Source organism: Trachurus trachurus (assembly GCF_905171665.1).
Source record: "Trachurus trachurus genome assembly, chromosome: 16".
Taxonomy (NCBI): Eukaryota; Metazoa; Chordata; class Actinopteri; order Carangiformes; family Carangidae; genus Trachurus; species Trachurus trachurus.
Genome location: NC_139902.1, coordinates 10,953,511 through 10,972,632, shown reverse-complemented (window position 1 = coordinate 10,972,632; position 19,122 = coordinate 10,953,511). Strand labels below are relative to the sequence as shown.

Here is a 19,122-nt window from a genome sequence, read left to right as displayed (position 1 = left end):
ATGTAGATGTATGAGTGACAGCGTTTAATTAAACATCCAGTAATAACATAGTGGTCCAGAGAGGACACAGCATTGTAGGGAAACATAATTAACCTGGTTATGACACAATCTTCATAGCTGTTTTGATTAAACTTGTAAATACAATGTGATGCTCTCTTGTAATAAAAGGGCCTTGCTCGCACTAATTGGATTGTTCATCTTGAATCGTGTTGGTGTAAGAAACCACTGATGGAGAAAAAAAGGAGAAATCCATCTCTTTCTGCATGGAACATGGCCATGGCAGTCAACACGATTTCTCTCTCTTCTCTGTGCCTCCCTTGATCACAGACCTGTTCCTTCTCTCCAGTCATCTCAGAGTTTAGATTTCTTGCTGGCTCTTTCGTGTTACCTAATCATTTTCCAGCTCTTTATACTGATCTAATGTCAGTTTTTTTTCCTTTTCTCACTCACCATGTACATATTATTTTTCTGCTTTCCATCTTGTCTTCGTGTATGAATACTGTAGTGTCTTCCGCAACTATCAAAAGAAAAGAAAGAAACCCAGCTTCCCTGGTGAAGCTGCCCATTCAATTGTTCTGTCTGCCTGAAAGCTTCCTGATTATGCTAGGCCTCGCCACACTCAGTCATCTCAATCAATGCCTCCTGCTATGCTGCCGCTCTGTACACACCTCCTTGCTTCACTGTGACCAATGAACGGACGCCATCCTTGGGTCACTTGGGTTGACTGGATGGATACAACTGTGTCTAATCCATCACGTAGCCACCGGGAACATAAAGAGGTGGATGGAATGTGATATTTACTATAACTCGTAGAAATGAAATACGACAGCCATATATTGGGTCATAAATGGGAAATTTTCTGATGTGTACCCGTTCCAGGATGTTAATCGGTAAAACTACCATCAGAGCGAACTGTGTGAGTTATTGACGGACTTCTTGCAGTCATTATTGGTCAGATTATGGTACATTCACTGCATGTCATAAACGCATGGGGGAACACAACTAAGTGTTGCCTGGCTTGTCCCTATCTCATTTTTGCTCATGTCTATTGATCTGATAATCACCCTCCTATGATCATGGTGGTGCTCTGGTTGTCAGGAGGTCTAGCTGCTGGACTGTATCACCGCTATGATCAGATAATAGCGATTTTCCCAGAATACACCAGTGTAAGCATCAAAAGTATGACCAATCATCGACATTTAACCCTGTGAATTTGAATGTGATTAAAATATTTATCTGAAACTAAAACTAAAGTAAAGTTTTTTTGAGGTTTTTCTTTTCTGTGTGGAGAAGCAGAAATAACTATATCAAACACAACCAGACTGTGTTTGTCCCTTGGGAAAACAGCCGATGTGACACCTTTGTTTGAAGGGCACACACTCCTGTTGTGAGACACATAAAGCAACAATATTCTCTGTTTTATTACCCATCGACCACAGAAGGTCTGATAGCAGGAACTACCTGTGCTACCCTTGCGTCATCATAAACTGAAGATATGTCTACTGTTGACTTGTGTAGATGCGTGCGTGTGCGAATTGTTTGTTGGCCAGAGTGTCAACTCATGCTCGTGGCGCCTGGCAAGTCCATTACTTTGATTGCCGTTTGACAATCTGTCTTTATGACAGGCGACCGTGGAGCCTTGCCATCGATGGAAGAGAAACACATCGATCTATCACCCCGCGACCTCCGGCGGCTTTCAAATCTAGCCCTGTGCACAGATGGACATGTTGAGTGCTTCTCGACAGAATCGGGTATTGATTGCGTGGAAGTTAATGGCAGAGTCATATTTTTCTGTGTGCATCCGACTCAACCCTCCTGTCACCCTTTCTTCCCTGCTATCTGTTCTTATGATTCATTAGAGGCACCACAGAACCTTCTGTTTTGTTTATTCTATTTATTCTGAATGAGCTGCCAGTGCTCTGCCGCCTTCATCTTTATTTTCCCACCTATAACTCCACTATTCCCCATTGATCTAATCATATGCTCAGTTTCCTGTTCTCTTTTCACAGGATTTCAAAAACAGCACCTGCTAATTACAGAGTAAATACATCCAAAAACCAGTCTGATCCCCAAGGTTATTTTTGAATTCTTTTTTATTTTGTCGTGCTTTGTATCTTTCCCCTATAAAGAAATAGTTAGCTATATATCAACAATGACACATGGACTCTAAAATAAACAAGAGTGAAAGACAGGAGAAGAGACGACTAGGCACAGGAGACGAAGAGAGAGAAAGACTGGGAAAGAGAGGAAAGGTAAGAGGAAGAGAGTGAAAAAAGACAGCAATTTCTCTACAGTAGAATCAAAAACAAAACATGGGAAGTGTACATTTCTTTAACATTTACAATTATAATAATAACAACGGCAATAATAATAACAGTAACAACAATCATAATTGTTCAAATAATAATAATAATTAATAAAAAATCAATAAGACCTCTGGTTTCTCATAAAGACAAATGATTTTTTTTTGTTCTTTTCTATATTTTCTTTAAAGATCACTGGACAGTAGTTTGTTCGGCTTTGCACCTCTATAGGCTAATATTCTGTGTTAGTATAGTTGCTTCATAATGCGTTCAATAGTAAACTGTTTTCTTATTTCTTAAAAGTTTCATTTAATTTATGTAGCAGTTCTTTTTTTTATACAAATAAGGAATTCGGAGATATGTATATTTGTTCTGACAACATGTTTACTGTACTGTATGAATGTGTGCATGTATCTGCATATGTGTGGTAGCATTCAGAAAAAAATATCCATCCATTTTATATTCCCATTCATTCCTTTTGCTATCGCTCCCCTTGCCCTTCTTAATAAGACTTTTAAACCTTTTTATCCTCTTAATGACATTCTAAAATAATTAAGCTTTTCTTTAATGCCTTCGCAAGTCATATTCCTTTCTTCTTTGTCGGGAACTCAGCCCAACACTAATCCTTTCATTATTAGGAGCCAACAAAGGAGGAGCGATTGAGGAGGGGGGCAGACAGAGAGAACGAGAGATATAAGGGAGAGGGGAGAGGATGTAACAGGTGAGCGACGAGGAAGGAGATGGAGAGTAAATTAAAAGAGAGGAGAACCACCTTTCCCTCACTGCTGGTACATGGGAGGAACCAAAAAATACTAACAGCTGATTTATTTTTTGTTCACGAATTATTGGCAGGCCACCCACCAGGGATAGCAAAACAGGACAGTTAACTTGTTCATAAAGTATGGATACTTCCCGGGACTCTGGGCTTACACACTCCAGTGTTGTTAGGGAATTATAGATGAGATGTGGTCTGTAGGCAAGATGCTTTGGCAATTTTTTTTTTAAATTTCAATTTTGCTAGCACTGGGTGCTCAGTAGCTCCAGGTCACCCCTCCACCCCCCCCCCCCCCCCCCCCCTCTCCTCACACGCTGTTCCCGCTGTCTCTGGCAGTTAAGGATTGAGCTTTGTGAAATGCATGGTTTTCTTCAGGCATGGAATTACAGCAGTCATCTGCCCCTAATTCCCCCTCCACTTTGGCAGCTGCACGGGGCAGAATAACATTTTCTTTGTGCTCCCCGCTTCCCTCGTGATCAAAAATAATCATGGCATAATTTCGTTATTTTCTATATGCAACTCACCCTCACACCCCTATCCCACTCCCACCCCCACCCCCTCCCTCTCGCTCGTTTCTCTGACTTACAGTATATGGCACAGTCGTTAATGGCTGGTGGGTCATAGGCTCTCTTTTTTCTCATTCTGTCTCTGGGTTCAAGTGTGTATGTGTGTCTGTGTGTACGAAAGATATGGGGTGGAATGGGATGGGATGGTATGGGATGGACTGGCTGTGTGCAGTATCTGTATACAGTCGTTTTCAGAAGGCCGCCTGTTATGGCGCATTGTATAGTGGTACACGTGTTTGTGTATGTGTGTGTGTGTGTATGTATGTGCGTGTGTGTGTGTGTGTTGCTGTATATACTGTATATAAGGGAGGAGACAGGGAGAGGAAGGGATAGGGGTTGAGGTCAGAAGAGAAGGGGACAGGGAAGGAAAAAGGGCTACAGTAGGTACTCCTTCTTGCCCTGGCTGGCGTCGTTCCCATTGAGGAAGGCCTCCTGCACCTCACCATGTTCATCCAACCCACTGGCCTCATGGGTAAGATAGGAACCTAAATGGAGAGAGAGAGAGAGAGAGAGAGAGAGAGAGAGAGAGAGAGAGAGAGAGAGAGCAAGAGGGACATTGGAGGGGAAGGTTAGGCGGCAAAGCGTCATGATCACTGCAGCGCCATGCAGAATTATCAAAACAATCAGCGCTAATATTATCAAGTACCATACCTGTGACAGATTAATTCATTAGTTAAGTAATGTTAGGTCAATACCAAGCAAGAATAGGCTCTCGGGTACGATATGAGCCTATCGGTGGACATTAAAGATAGGTGATGGAAGTGGGAATAGAGGAAGAAGAAGAAGAAGGAGGAGGAGGAGATGATAGAGAATAAAAGGCGGGGAGGGAGGAGAGATTGGCAGAAGAGGGTGGAGGGAAGGTTAGGTGCAAGTGAACAATGGCACATTTACGTCACTCAGAAAACCTATCAAACACTTTTTAACACCCCTTAGGTCTGTATGATTAATGAGCCGGAGCAGTGCAGGTTAGAGGGAGCACGGCCTGCTCAAGTCATCTTCCTGCTGAGGGTGTCCCTTCACTCCAGGGGTGAGTGACACTCTCATTCTCCTTACTGCAGAGGCTGACTGGCATGCTGACAGTCACGGCAGGCCGAAGACAAAGCCCTAATGGCCCTGTCTCAACACTGATTGGTTGTAATGGCCCTGTCTCTGTGCTGATTGGCGGTCAAGTCATACGGATTGTTGACTGACGGGTTGTCTAGCCATAGGGTAAGTAATGGCTGTTTGCAGCCTGCTACACTGTTCCCGGATCATTTCTTGGCAGCTCTGGCGCCCAGTCAAAGGCTGCCAAAATGAGGGCACTTTAAAAGATAGGGGATGCAGGGAGGCTGCTTTTAATAGATGAGCCTTGATACACTAACACAGAGTCATAAAACACGGGGCCACACCTACATTTCCCACCCCACCCTTTCTCTTCCGTTATCCTGGCCAAGGTCGTCCATCACGGACGGTGCCCGACTGGAGATGAGCATCCCATCCTGTCTGCTGTGTGCTGACAATTTTACACCTTGGTTTAAAATATTATTTTCAGAGAATCTGGGTCTAAGTGTGCTCCAATGACTTTTTTACATCAATGTTATAAAAGAAAAGTACAGAAATTAGATAATGTGTCTATGAAAAATGTGATAAAACGCTCTGAGTGCCAAGCCGTGTGAAGGAAACTTTTGTGTTGCTCGATATGCAAGTGACTGTGAGTGTATATGTGTTACCTTTCTGTCGGACGGAGCACCAGATGGTCACAATGAGGACGCAGATGACGGTGAAAACCAGCAGTGCCAGAACGCCACCTATCACCGCATATGGCACTGCACTGTGAGTCTCTACCACTGCACCGGGATCTGTGAAACAATAAGAGAGACAATTCACGTCCATGGGTGGAGTGTGGCGTGCATAGAGGAAAATATGGAGATATAAGGAGAGAGAAGCGCAAGGTAAAGAACTGAAAGAGATAAAAGTGAGAGAAAGAAAGCACATTAAAACTCCAGCGTGGGAGAGAGTGCAAGGAACAAGACAATGGGAAAGAGAAGTCAATATCTTCCACCCAACTTGCATTATCACCTTTCATCACCCCCCACTGCACAGAATGTCAGGCAGACATATCGGGTGAGAAGAGGGTGGAGAAATGAAGAGAGTGAATAAAGAAATAAGTATGTCAGCCTCTAAAAACCCTCTCCAGCCAAGCACCTGTCAAGAGCACAATGCATTTTGAATGAGGGGAACTCTGAGTGTGTTTACACTCCAGGTATAGCAACCCTGGGAAATGAAATCAAACACTTCAGCACAAGATGAGTGAAGAGAGATAAAAAGATAAAGAAGATAAGTTAAATTCTGTGACATTTTGTGGTGTAACATTGCAAAGAGGTATTTTCTATGTCGACCTCTTCTTTTAATAGTTTACACACTTTAAAGGAAAGGACAACAACAAACACAGAGGAATAGGGAAAGAAACTGTGTTGAAATGATTAGTCGATGAAGCAATTTGTCAACTGACACAAAAATGTAATGACAGCAATTTTAACAATTGATGAACTGCTTCAGTCATTTATCAACAAAGAAGCCGAATATTTACTGGCTCCTGCATCTGAGATATGACAACTTAATGTTCTTTTCTTGTTGTATGATTTTTAAATCAAGTAATAGAATATAAACAGAGACAGAACATCACCTGCCAGCTCTGGAAAATTGCAATATTATGTTTGTTTGTTTTTTCTGACACTGACATTTCCAGGACAAAACAATTAAGTGATTAGTTGACAAAAAATAAATCAGTAGCTTAACTGTCAGTTAATATAGATCAAGCAGTAACACGTCTGTGGGCATGTGTCGGTATACAATTTCAAAAAACAATAGAAGCAGGTCATTGAGTGTGGTGCAAGAGAAAGGAGTGGTTGCGTTTGTGAATATGAACTTAAATGAGGAGACAGCATCTGAGCTGCAGACAAGAAAAGGCTTTTTTGAGGGGATGGGCAAGGGGCTTGGGGGTTGTCATGTAAGAGCCAATAGGAAGCAAGGACACAGTGTTATTGATGCAGCTGTTGGACCTTGACAAAGCAGAATTAGAACATGAATCATTAATACAGTGTTAACATGGAGATCAGGAGAGAGCGATTTTAGAAGAGGGAAGCAGAGGAAGAGGCAGCCTTGATGACACTGCAGAGGAGAGTGAGCTCTCTGGTACACATATTTCCTGGATAAGTGTCTCATTGAGCACTGTGACAAACTGCATGATCGAGTATTGGTGTGTATGCGTTGTGTGTGATAAACTACACATCTGTGCATCTGTGCACCCAGGACACAGCTATGATAAGATCAAGCAGCTGCCCCAGGCAATATTTCACAGGAGAACGGAAAAAGCAAAAGCACTCAAGCGCTCCCTTACCTTTTTTTACCTCACGCCACCCTGCGCTAAATCCACAGCAGCCCAGAGCGCCACAGGAAATGACTGACGGCATTCCAAAGCGCCTTGTTTCTCCGAGCCCCTCAGATGATACATCAGCATCAACTAAACGTTCAGCTAACTGTTCAAGAAGCCGCAGCTTTCTCTTATGAGTCTTTATGACATTTCCACACATGCCCAGCAGGTGAACAACCTTCTGCCTGCCACAGACGGTGGCAGCGGTAACAGAAGAACAAGAAGGATGCCCCCGCTCCCTTTTTCGCTTCATCTCTCTCTTTTAAGACGCAGAGAGAGGAGACAGAGCAGCCAAAAGGTGTGGAAAGAAAGAGGAGATGCCAGTGACTGTGTGTTTGTGTCAGTTCATGTATAAATGGATTGTGTAGATAAAAAGCGAGGGAAACTAGTGAAAGTGGAGTTTTACACTCACTCACATATGGATTCAAGGTAGCACTAGTGCCAAGCAGCCTGTACTTTCTCTTGCTGTGTAACACTCATCTGGGAGAATGTGATTAGACAGCCACCTGGATCTTGTTTTCCTTTCCCTCTTTCTTTCTGTCTGTCATTCTCTCATGTGTGTGTGTTTGTGAGCGTGGATGTGTGCGGGTAAATATGTTTGTGTAGCATCTTCTCAGCTCTCCAGAGGCCAGTGTCAGTCAGTTAAAGGCTGGGTGCGCTGCCAATCCCTTAAACTCTTAACGCAGATTCATTAACAGTACCCACCAAGCACCAAGAGACCCACCCAGACCCTACACACACACACACACACACACACCTACACACACACACATACACAAATGCTGACTGGGCAGTGTGTGTGGGGTGCATCAAACAGCCAGTGATAAGAAACAGGGAGAGTGGGTGGTTGCGCATGATGCATACCCAAGCGTCTGCAGACACAAGCGCTCATGTAGATGCAGGGCAAAGGAAGGTTGTAGTGGAAATATAATGTGTGTGAGTGTGTGTGTGTGTGTGGGACTGGGACACCTACGAGTCATTAGATGAATATGGGGAGTGGACGACACCAAAGGAGAGCAGGAAAGGACAAGGGGAAAGATGGAGGGTAGCAGAGGGAGAATAAAAAAGGTGAGTGTGTGTTACCTTCTGGATCCAAGGCGAAGCTGGGTGTTAGGGAGGTTGGGGTGACGGGATGGGAGGTGGAAGTAGGAGTGGGAGGGGCCGTGGTAGTGACTGACACATTTTCTACAGACAGACAGGGAATGGGATGACACACATGCACAAATACTATTATCTACATCATGCAGTGACATTTCAACACAGGGTTGCAGGGTTTTACAAGAAAGTCATAAAACATAAAACATGGCTTTATTGTGGATGGTTATTGATGATCCAGTTTCACAGCTGCATGTGGCTCAGCATCTCGCTTGATAGCTATTGGGTGGTGGTCTAAAAAGACACCTCATCTTTTCTGATGAGTTTCAAGGAGGAGGCACAGATGTAAAACCCAAGAAATTGAGGAAAGACTGATTTCAGACATGGTGTTCAGCGACCGAAGCAGATGCCATTTCTGCACCAGAGACAAATGTCGCTAATTATTTTTCACAAATTGAATGTGGGTGTGAAATGGAATCGATCTCGACCCCTGACAAGCGATAAAGACGCAGACAAATGGCGGAACTCTGCACCAAATGAAAGGGGGTTAAAGTAAAAGTTTACAATGGGACAGACATGCTTTAAAGCAGGTGCTGAAGAGAATTACACCTGGCAAAGTGCAATTCATCTACAAGGCAAATGGAATATATAGAACACATTCTCTATCACTGACACATTTTCTGTGGTACAATGGCAGCAGAGACAGAGACATTGTCTGTGACAGATGCATTCCCAATGGATAAGTGCCATGCCGGGATTGTCTCATTCAATGCCGAACAATAGCTTGGATCTTGACACATTCTCCAAATCAATGGCTGAGACACAATGGTAGGTAGAGAGGTAGAAAGAGACAAGTTCATATTGCTGTTAAAGACAAAAATAATGGCTGACAAGAACAAAAAAGGAGACAGGAGTGTGTGTATGAGAGTGTGTGTGTGTGTGTGTGTGTGTGTGTGAGTGTGCTTCAGCACTCTCAAAGTGAATAACATGCCACTTCATCAAACAATCTAAAACCGCAACGTGCAGTGTAGTTTATGTTCGCCAGGTCTCAGGACGCACGCACACACAGGTGCACGCACACACAGGTGCACGCACACACAGAGATTTGAACACATTTGCAGTTTGTTTCCAAATACACGCAGGCTTGTGCTCACACACATACTCAAAACACACTCCCGCATACCTACAAACAAATGCTTAATAGCCTCCACACACATACACTCATACACACAAAGACACACACCCACACACACATTGCCCTTTCTGCTCAGGAGTAATTTATTGGTAAGTATTCCTCTGTCTCTTCCATCCCTTTCTCCCACTGGCCCTGAGATCATCAATCTCTTTTTGCACTCTTCTTATGTCAGCACTATACCTCCACTCCTCCTTTCTTTTCTAGCTTTTTTTTTTTTTACTGCAATTCTGCCTTGGTCTTCCTCTGCCTGAAAAGAAATGTACATGATGTATTTTGTGGAATAGAGAGTTCCATGCAAAGAAAAAGTGAAAAGAAGCTAATTGAACCTGATAGAGGGAAAGAACTTACAATTACCTAAGTATTGTGTTTGTGTTGATACTTCCCTGTAAGAGTGCATGTATGTTGCATATGTGAGTGAATACACATATGTGGCTGTCACTTGAGCCTGAGGACTGAGGATTAATGGCCGGGATCGATGCACTAATTAACCGGACACTGATTAATTTTTATCACACCAGTGACCTAAAAAAAAAAAACCCTTCCGCACCATTTCCAGCTTTTTCTTATCTCTCTACCACCATCTCTCACTTCCTTTTTCTTCATCAACCAAACCAAAACTCTCCTCCTTTAATTGCGGCCCCCTTCCTCATTCACTTCCCTTCAATCAACTGCCTCTCTAGTTTCATTCCTTGGTGACTGCGTTCCCTCACTGCCTCTCTTCAACTTAATTAAGGAAAATGCCATACAGCTGTCGTTCTCTTGGCCGATAGCGTCCCTTCTTTTCCACCACATCATATTGTTATTCATTAACACTATATGGCTGCCAATCAGGCACACAGCCCATGTTATTTCCAGGGATGGATGTGGCAGCACTTGCGATAATGACGTTTCTCTGCGTATCTAGTTCTTGCAGAAGTGTGCCTGAGGACACTGCGCCACCATTTTGGATGAGCCCTGTTATTCTTTCATGTTCTGTGGTTGTGATTATGAGGGCCCTGCCTTGAGCAGTGGTGACTCGGCTTGTCAACCAATGTGCCGAATATACAACATTGATCAGAGGTCCACTGCTGAGGACATTAAGGCCAACACTGATTGGCTGAGAAATCATTCAAAATTTACTCAGATGCCAATAAAGTTGCAGTGTCACGTGTGAAGGGAACCATCACTGAAGACTTTTTTTTTTTCATACAAAATTGACTCTACATTATCTGTGTCTGGCTTCCTCTGCCACTCGCCCCCAACCTCTTTCCATTTTCATTCTCATTCTGTTTTTTGAGAGTCTCACTTCATTAAACAGAGGTCTGTGTTTTTCATTCCAATTATCCTGACAGCTCATTACAACAGTCGCAGAGACACAGACTAAACCCTGGTCACCTAGTATCCCTCTCCATCTCATTATGCATCAATCCTTTCATCTTTCTATAATTCCCCGCTGCTTTCCATGAATCTCTCTCTAAAACTATTAGTGTCTCTGTTCTTCTCTTCTCACTCCATGGTTCACTTTGCAGAACTAAGCACACACATAACACATGCATGTGTTGCATACATGCAAAAACTAACAATCCTCATCTTTTCTTTCTTTCTTTCTTTCTCTCTTTCTTTCTTTCTTTCTTTCTTTCTTTCTTTCTTTCTTTCTTTCTTTCTTTCTTTCTTTCTTTCTTTCTTTCTTTCTTTCTTTCTTTCTTTCTTTCTTTCTTTCTTTCTTTCTTTCTTTCTTTCTTTCTAGCATGCAATTCAATTCTAATGGGTTTTATTGGCTTGGAAATTCATCTGAGTGCAGCAGCTCTGTTCAATTACATAAGGGAGCCCTGCAGGCTTTCCCCAGACAATCAGCAACATTCTCCTCCCAGTCACATGCACATGCATACACATGCACACTCTTGGAAAAAAAAAAATCCAATTTCTCCTAAACAATAGTGGCAGAGATGAAACAACCACCAGGCCACATCCTTTTTCACATTGTGCAGACTTGCTATGTGTGTGTATGTAATGTGCATGAGTGTGCACGCTTGGTGATTCATTCAAAACAATTTTTCACATTTTATATCATTAGTGACTTTCTGAAAGTTGAGGAAAGTTAATTTCATCGTATTAATTTGTGTGCACACATTAACAAGAAATGTCACTCTCTTTCCCTAAATCATAAACTCATTACTGTGCATACGCACACACACACACAGAAACTTTTTTTTTTTTTTTTTTTTTTTTTTTTTTACATGTGACCAATCCAAAAGCTTCAATACTTCACAACTTTACCACACTCAAGAGTTTTCCACCCTGAACTATCTGTTGTTCTGTGCCAGAATTAAGCCTGTGTCCCTTCATGAAGTGACAGGGCCTAAAGCACCTGTGACAAATTGGCAGCCACTTTTGCCCACGTTTGTGCTCGGTGCACAGACCCTGATGGCAGATAACTGTCACAGAGGGAAGGCTGGCACAGAACAGAAGACTGAGAGAGAGAGATGTGAGAGAGCACTGGTAGTTTTTTTGCACCTGGAATAAAGTGTTTTCTTTTATGCTGAGTCATCCTTTACAGCACACTCCTCCAGTGCTCCCTCTTATCCCTCTCTTCCTCCCCCAGTGCACCTTGGGATTCCCTCTGGGAAGGCTGGGAGCCAACTAAACTGACACTCCGTTCATCTGACAGGCTGTAGTATTGAATTTTAACCTGTGTTCGACCTCCATCGTCCTTCTGTTGCCCTTTTCATGGCTCTCTCCCTCCCTCTCTCCTTCCCTCCCTCTCTCCTTCCATCCATCCCTCCACAACTTCTCTCTCACTTTCACGATTTCTCTCAGTGTCCTTTCCTCTGAAAGCATGGCTCTCCTTGAGCAGAGAGAATGAACTGCGGCTGAACCGAGGACGAGGGGCAAACTGGTGTCAAGGTGAAAACCAGCTGAAAGAGTGTGGGAGGAGCGCAGAGAGGAAGACAAAGTGGGCATGAGGTGTAAAAGAGGTGTAAACAGCAGGCAGAGTAAATGAAATGAGGGATGTCAGAGAAAGGCCTTGCAACAGGGAGGAGAGAATGAAAAAAGAGATGAGAAAAGCAATGAAATGAAGGAGAGAAAGAGATGAAACAGGAGGTTGAAACAGCTCCGAGTGAAAGAGAAAATAAAGTTGTGGAGAATAAAATGTTAAAGCTCAAGAAAGAGGAGCGAGAGTGGAATGAGACTGCATGTATCTTATCACTTAAGTCTTTAGAAATAAGTGAAGAGCTTTTTTACAAAATGAGATAGTCTCTCTGTTTGAAAAAAATAAAAATAAGACACCTACTAAAACAACGTGGGTGCTGGAATGAAAAGCACACAGGCACGCTGTGGAGAAATGTTCGAGCTATGAGTCATCTTAACATATTTTACAGCATGGAATCATATTTATTTTCAGTATTGACTGATTAACTTTGTATTTAATCATCAGCGAATAGCACTTCAGTATTAAGCCATCCATGGTGGGTTATTTACATTGACATTGATGTAGCTAAGGCATCATTCTGAAGTTATGTAAGACGCATCTCAATAGAAACATTATAGCCTGAATGCAAAGAGCTTTGATATTTCTTGAGTAAGAATGAACATCATTTTAACCAGACTATTAGTTGAAACATACGGGGAAATCAAGAGTCTACAGATTACCGTGATGGCTGAATCAACAACTCTGAGCTCTTTGAGATAAGGTTTGAAACAATCTGCCCAATGGGCAAGTACATATTTTTTGAAGTAGAGCAAACCACCACTGATACAAGGCTACAGCAGGAGGATTTAAAGGGATAGTTCACCCAAAATTCAAATTTCACTCATTATCTACTCACCCTCATGTCAACTAAGAGCTGTGAGAATTTTCAGAGTCCTCCGTTCCTTCTCTGAGTTACGGGGGGGTCTGCGCAGCAGTATTTGTCCATATAATGGTTGTGAATGGACACCACGTTTCTTCGTCCAAAAAGACACACCAAAAAACATCCAAATACCTCCATACTGCTCGTCTGTAATGTCCCTCTTGTATTGAAGCCCCGACATGAGAAATTGTTCCGCCGGTCAGTGCAAATCACGTGAGATTTGCACTTACACAGGCAGAGCAGTGAACTGAGACACTGGGAGCTTCCGCTACAAACAAGCTTAAAATATAGACTTATTTAATTTTTTTCGGAACAATTTCTCATGTCGGGGCTTCAATACAAGAGGGACATTACAGACGAGCAGTATGGAGGTATTTGGATGTTTTTTGGTGTGTCTTTTTGGACGAAGAAACGTGGTGTCCATTCACAACCATTATATGGACAAATACTGCTGCGCAGACCCCCCCGTAACTCAGAGAAGGAACGGAGGACTCTGAAAATTCTCACAGCTATTAGTTGACATGAGGGTGAGTAGATAATGAGTGAAATTTGAATTTTGGGTGAACTATCCCTTTAAGCAGCTGATTGCTGAAAATCCGTGGTGCAGAGCAGAGGAGATGAAGCTTGGCTTATATTGGTTATAAGGATTTCTCATCTTTTACGGATTTTGGTCGAAGCAAATTCCTTAATTTAAAATGAACCCCCTCCCTTTTTCTCAAAATAAAAGAAGGATGAGGGAAAAAGCATGATAAATCAAATTAATGACCAGCACAGAGAAACAGTGTGAAATAAATATGACAAATGATGTAATGTGGGAAGAAATGGTACAGAGAAAAAAAACAAAACAAATGAAGACGACAGCTCAAAAAAAAAAATGGTGAGGGAGGAAGCTGAAGCGGGCGGGAGACAGACCATTTTTCTACAGAGGTGGCAACGAACATCAAAGCTCAACATATCGCAACTTCTAGGACAGAGAGGGGGAGGGAGACAGAAAAGAGTAGAGGGCGAGAGATAGAGGGAAGGGGGGTGGTGTCACCTTAACATCATGCCACTGTTGCCACCCTTGATACCTGTGCTAAACTGCCAAGAGTGTTGATTTTGTGGGAGTGCATGAGAGAGAGAGTGTTAGAATGATGGATAGATGAGGGGGCGCCGAACCAAAAGCAGACTAAAAATGTTACATAAGCTGTGATGTCTCTATTCCCTCCACCCGTCCCACTCCTGTCTGATCTCACTAATCAGGTGCTGGGGTGCAATGGCAGAAGCCACCAGCAGGGGATGAAGATCAAAAGGGCAAACCTGCTGAGTGACAGTGGTGCTAGTGCAATTAGGCCAAACCACAAAGTATTGATGTGACAGAGTGGAAGCCTCTCATGATGAAGCTACTTTCGTAATTCATCGTTGCTGTCGTTCCACTAAAATCTCAGGTCCTATTTTTTATTTTTTTTGTTCTTATTCCACTGCAACTTAACTCAATTGTTTCATGTAGGGATTACACAGCATTAACACACATCAAAACCTCATTTTCAATTGTGCTTGAAACGTCGGCCAAGTTCTCACATTTCCTGAAAAACACAGCGATACATGTGATGTTGCAAGCTCCACCGTCATCCTCTTTGAGCCGCCGTGTGCCGTCTATCTGGGTCAACCTTCATTAAGAATTTAGCCACCACCAGTGAATCTAGGTGCAACATCTTGGAAAACTTGTAAAACCTGACAACAAAAGCCCCTCACCCACATCTTTCTCCCCCTGTGATACCTCCACTGAAGCAAAAAGCAAAGTTGATTTGCCTGAATTTTAAATGCAACAGATGTTCCACTGTTTTCTTGTTGTTCCACTGTTTTTTTGTTTTGTTTTGTTATGTGTTTTTTGGGCCAAGAGCAGATTCAGCTTCATATTAATACTTTGCTATGTGTGTTAACTTCTCTTTGTTTCTTTCATGTCAGCTTGTGTTGTGGAATTCATTTAGTTGTCAAAGCATGAAGCATTTTTATTTATTGCACTCAAAGATCTAAGTTATTCTGAATTCCTTGAAGAGACGAGCGGGTCGCAGAGGACACGAGAAATTGGTTCTTTACGAGAGATAGCCTGAATAATGATGTTGGTGACTAGTATCGCAGCACAGTGGCCAACATCTTCTCCTGGAATCAATATCTCTGCTGAATCAATTGGGGGTTTAGCAGAGGTTTCCTGCTGTGTACCGAATCAGGAAAACAAATAAAGCTGAAAGACAGATGAGACAAGCATCAAGATTTAATGGATCTGTTGTCCAGTGCCAGAATAGCCAGACTGCTAAGACACGGGGAAGAAGAAGGATCAATGAAATTTTATAGATAAAAAACATAAAAACAAAAATATATTTCAAAACATATGAATGATATGAAAGGTGCAACAAACAAAACCTCTATTGATCATAAAAATATTACATTAATAATCACCTAAGAGACTGGAAATGAAAATAATTGACATAACTTTAAAATCACTTGTGGAAGTTCTGAGAAAACAAATAATTCAGCGTTAGCCTCAGTAACTCACCGTACACCAGTAGGGTGTAATGATCAGCAGCACGTCCATAGTTATTCTGGGCCTGGCACAAGTACGTCCCGTTGTGTGACTGGCTGAGACGGGAAATCTGGAAGGTGGGACCGGAGATCTCTGCCCTCTCAGGTAAAGTGTCGTTAATCTTGGACCACTGAATGTTCCTGGGCCTGTGGAAGGAGCGACAGAGGAGTTCATGTTTGACAGTTTTGGATGAATATCTCCATTCGTTCATTAGCCGAATGGCCCATCCAAACTTGTGGAGATCACTCTTTTAATTATCAATCAATTCTTAAAGTCATGCTTTCCATGTTCGTTAAATGAAAAACTTTGGGTTTGGACAATGAGTTGGACATATTAAATAATCTGATGACATGGACTGAGGGCATTTTTCATTCTAGTGTTTTGTTTAAAAATCAAAAATAGATTAATACATACTGAAAGTGCATCATTACCTGAGGCCATAATGTTTAAAATGTTAAACTCATGAAAACAGAGAGCGACATGGCATTACACAAGCATGCATTGAAAGTATTCAAACATAACTATCACAAATCCTGAAAGTGCACAATGTTCACTCATACTCTATTTTTCTTAAATACAGTTAAATTGGTAATACACACTTTTTTTTTTTTTTTTTTTTTTTTTTTTTACATCTGCAAGTTTTAGCTGCTATTAACTCTATAATCAGTGTTGGGCATTTACACATTACCCAGTACTGTGTTACAGTAATGATTAAAATGAATGTAATAATTACTTTTTCAGTAAAAAGCAGTGCAAGGGATTACAATTTAAATTTTAGAGGTTCCTTGTTGCTGATTGCAGCTTGATTGCTGTCTCACTGGTGGTTTGGTTAAATGTTAACATCAGTTTGGTTTCCATGTGCAGCACTGGAGAGACTGAGATGTGTTAACATGAAGCAGGACTTGGAAGTGTGGTGGAATGTGTTAATTCTGGTTGTTATATCGACTCATCCTGTCTCCTTTAATGTCCACAAAAGACATGTAACTGGCTTGTTAGTGTCAACTACAGGTAAAGGTGTGTGAACCCTGCAGCTTTAGTCTGAGGGCTAAACTACATGCATCCAGTTGTTGATGCTCACTAAACACTTGGTTGCCCACATGATGTCGTGTTTTGTGTTTCCACACCCATAGAACACAGAAGATGGGATGTGGACGTGTGGGTGTGCAGGATTTGGGTAATGTAGAGCTAACATCTGAATACAAATGACAAACACTGGCGACTGGCCGCCAATCACCTCTCTGACTAATACCAATCTTCCACTGTTAGTCATTTTGTAAAAACCTGCTAAAAGGTTTTAAAAGGGAGAAAATGAAAAGAGACTAGATTTGAAGCACAAAAGGCAGGGATGCTATAAAAAGAGAGGTGAGAAAGGAGGGTAAAGGAGGCCACAGTGAAGGATGACATGAGAAGAAAGTATAAAAGGAGTTTTGAGAAGGAGCCACTGGCAACAGAGGGCTGCATCCTGACAAATAACGAGAGGAAGGATGGTCAGAGGGCAAGCCGTGGTGTGAAAGGGTTGGCAGGTAGGAGAAGGGGGCAGATGAGAGAGAAATAGAGTATTAGATGTGCAGACTGGAGAGAAAAAACAGGAGAAGACAGGACTAGAAAGACAGTGTTACTACAGGTGGAGGCAGGGCAGGGAGATGAAGAGGCGGTGGGGTGGGAGATGACAGGAGGGAGCAGGCACACAAAATGAATTGGTCATGAAAGACGAGAAGGCAGCGCACACAGGAGGTGCAAGGATTACAGAGACATCCCCGAGAACAAGCCTTGTGTGCATAAGTGTAATGGTGTGTGTGCCATGACTGGGTGTCATGGCTCATGCCACCCTGGCCAGATTACAATCCTGACTCATCTGGGTTCTAATCCCTCAGGAAGTCTAATTAAACCTCTGTCTTGCTTAGTCACACACATAAGCACGATCTCTCCCACTCCTACACACGCTAAATGTGCGCAAACAAGATCTCCCTCCGTTGCTCCCTCTCCCCGACGCACACACACACACACACACTGTACACCCTTGTCCTCTCTCACACGTTAATTCTTTCTAACGCCAACACACAAATAAGCAGGCAATCAAGGCAAATGACAAGACATTGTCCCCATCTCGCCTCCTAATAACAGACAGACAATGAGTGTACCCCCTCACCGAAAGGAAGTGGCACATAATTGGTCATTAATGCTTAACAGGCAGTTAACAGGGCCAGGGAGCAGGCGTGAGGGTGACAAGGGGACTGTAATGTCTGTGTGTGCGTGTGTGTCAGTGTGCACTCCAGCGTGATATGGGTCAGAGTCCAGAGTGGCCTGCTGTCCCATCCCTCACTGTCACACACATGTGTGCATAAAATACACACATACACACACACAGAGTCCCCAGCCAGCCGTTACAAAGCTTTAGTGGGGCTATAGCCAATACACTTCTCAGCCAGTTCTCACTGTGGGATTTCACTAAAGTCATCACACACACACACGGACCCACACACACAAACACACACGTTGGCTGCATGAAGCTTTACTGGGGAGCTTTAGTGGACTTGATGCCCACAGACAGACGGACCATCTAGGGGAGGGTTTAAGAGCTTAGGACCCAATACCCTTCTGGAAAGTGCACAAAGGGCTGTGAACACACTAGAAAAGGGGCTTTGTTTCAAAGCTGGCTCTTAAAAGTATTGACTGCTGATTGGGTTTGTAGCTCTTCCCTCACACAGTCACAAACAAGTTTGTAACTTGTCCACATTCATAATCAATGTCTAGCATCCTTCTACACCCTCTTGGCAACTTCTCTGTCTCAAGTCTTAAGCTCTTTTCCTCTTTGTTTTCCCTGCAATAAAATATGGATCAGGTGTTTTTTTTTTTCTTATCTGTCCACCAAACATTAAATGTGAGCTTTCAGCACAGATACCACTGATTTGGTTTTGATTAAACTCTTTGGGACCGTGTAGTCATGAATACTAAAATATCCTGATCGGTTCAGTGATGGTGGAAACACTGTAAATATACATGCTATATATCTTTTACTTCTGATTTAACATCAATCACAGCCCAAGGGATGATGTATTTAGAATAGACTGGACTATTGACAGGGGCTGCATCATTTATGGAGGACAGTGTTTGGTTGACCTGAAAGTGTATTTTCTAATTATTTCCTACAAAGCAAATGCTAATTACAGGGAATATAGTCTGTACTTGGAAATTATCTTGAGGTTTCCAAGAAAAAAACCCTGGAATTATATAGGATAGCAATTATAAAGAAAGAGGTCAGCTACTGTTCATTTTAACAACACATAAAGAGAAATATTCATGCATTAAATAAACACAGAGGGTGAAGACCTCTCTTGTACGTGATTTTAGGCTACAAAGGGAACACATTTTTCTTCTCATTC

General features: G+C 42.5%; 1 protein-coding gene across 6 annotated transcripts in view; it reads right to left on the bottom strand.

Annotated features, from left to right (window-relative positions):
- Positions 1-3,652: 3,652 nt before the first annotated feature.
- Positions 3,653-19,122, bottom strand: part of cadm4 (cell adhesion molecule 4) — a 150,962-nt gene continuing 135,492 nt past the window's right edge. For 3 of the 6 annotated variants that reach the window (XM_083989422.1, XM_083989426.1, XM_083989421.1), the window contains exons 6-9: positions 15,713-15,885; positions 8,140-8,241; positions 5,354-5,482; positions 3,653-4,129 (exon numbers count right to left, since the gene is read on the bottom strand). In XM_083989422.1, the coding sequence (XP_083845548.1) occupies positions 4,020-4,129; positions 5,354-5,482; positions 8,140-8,241; positions 15,713-15,885 (514 nt within the window). In that variant the 3' untranslated portion in view covers positions 3,653-4,019. Of the gene's footprint in view, positions 4,130-4,295; positions 4,374-5,353; positions 5,483-8,139; positions 8,242-15,712; positions 15,886-19,122 lie in introns of all 6 variants that reach the window. The other 3 variants (XM_083989423.1, XM_083989425.1, XM_083989424.1) reach the window with 3 other exon arrangements.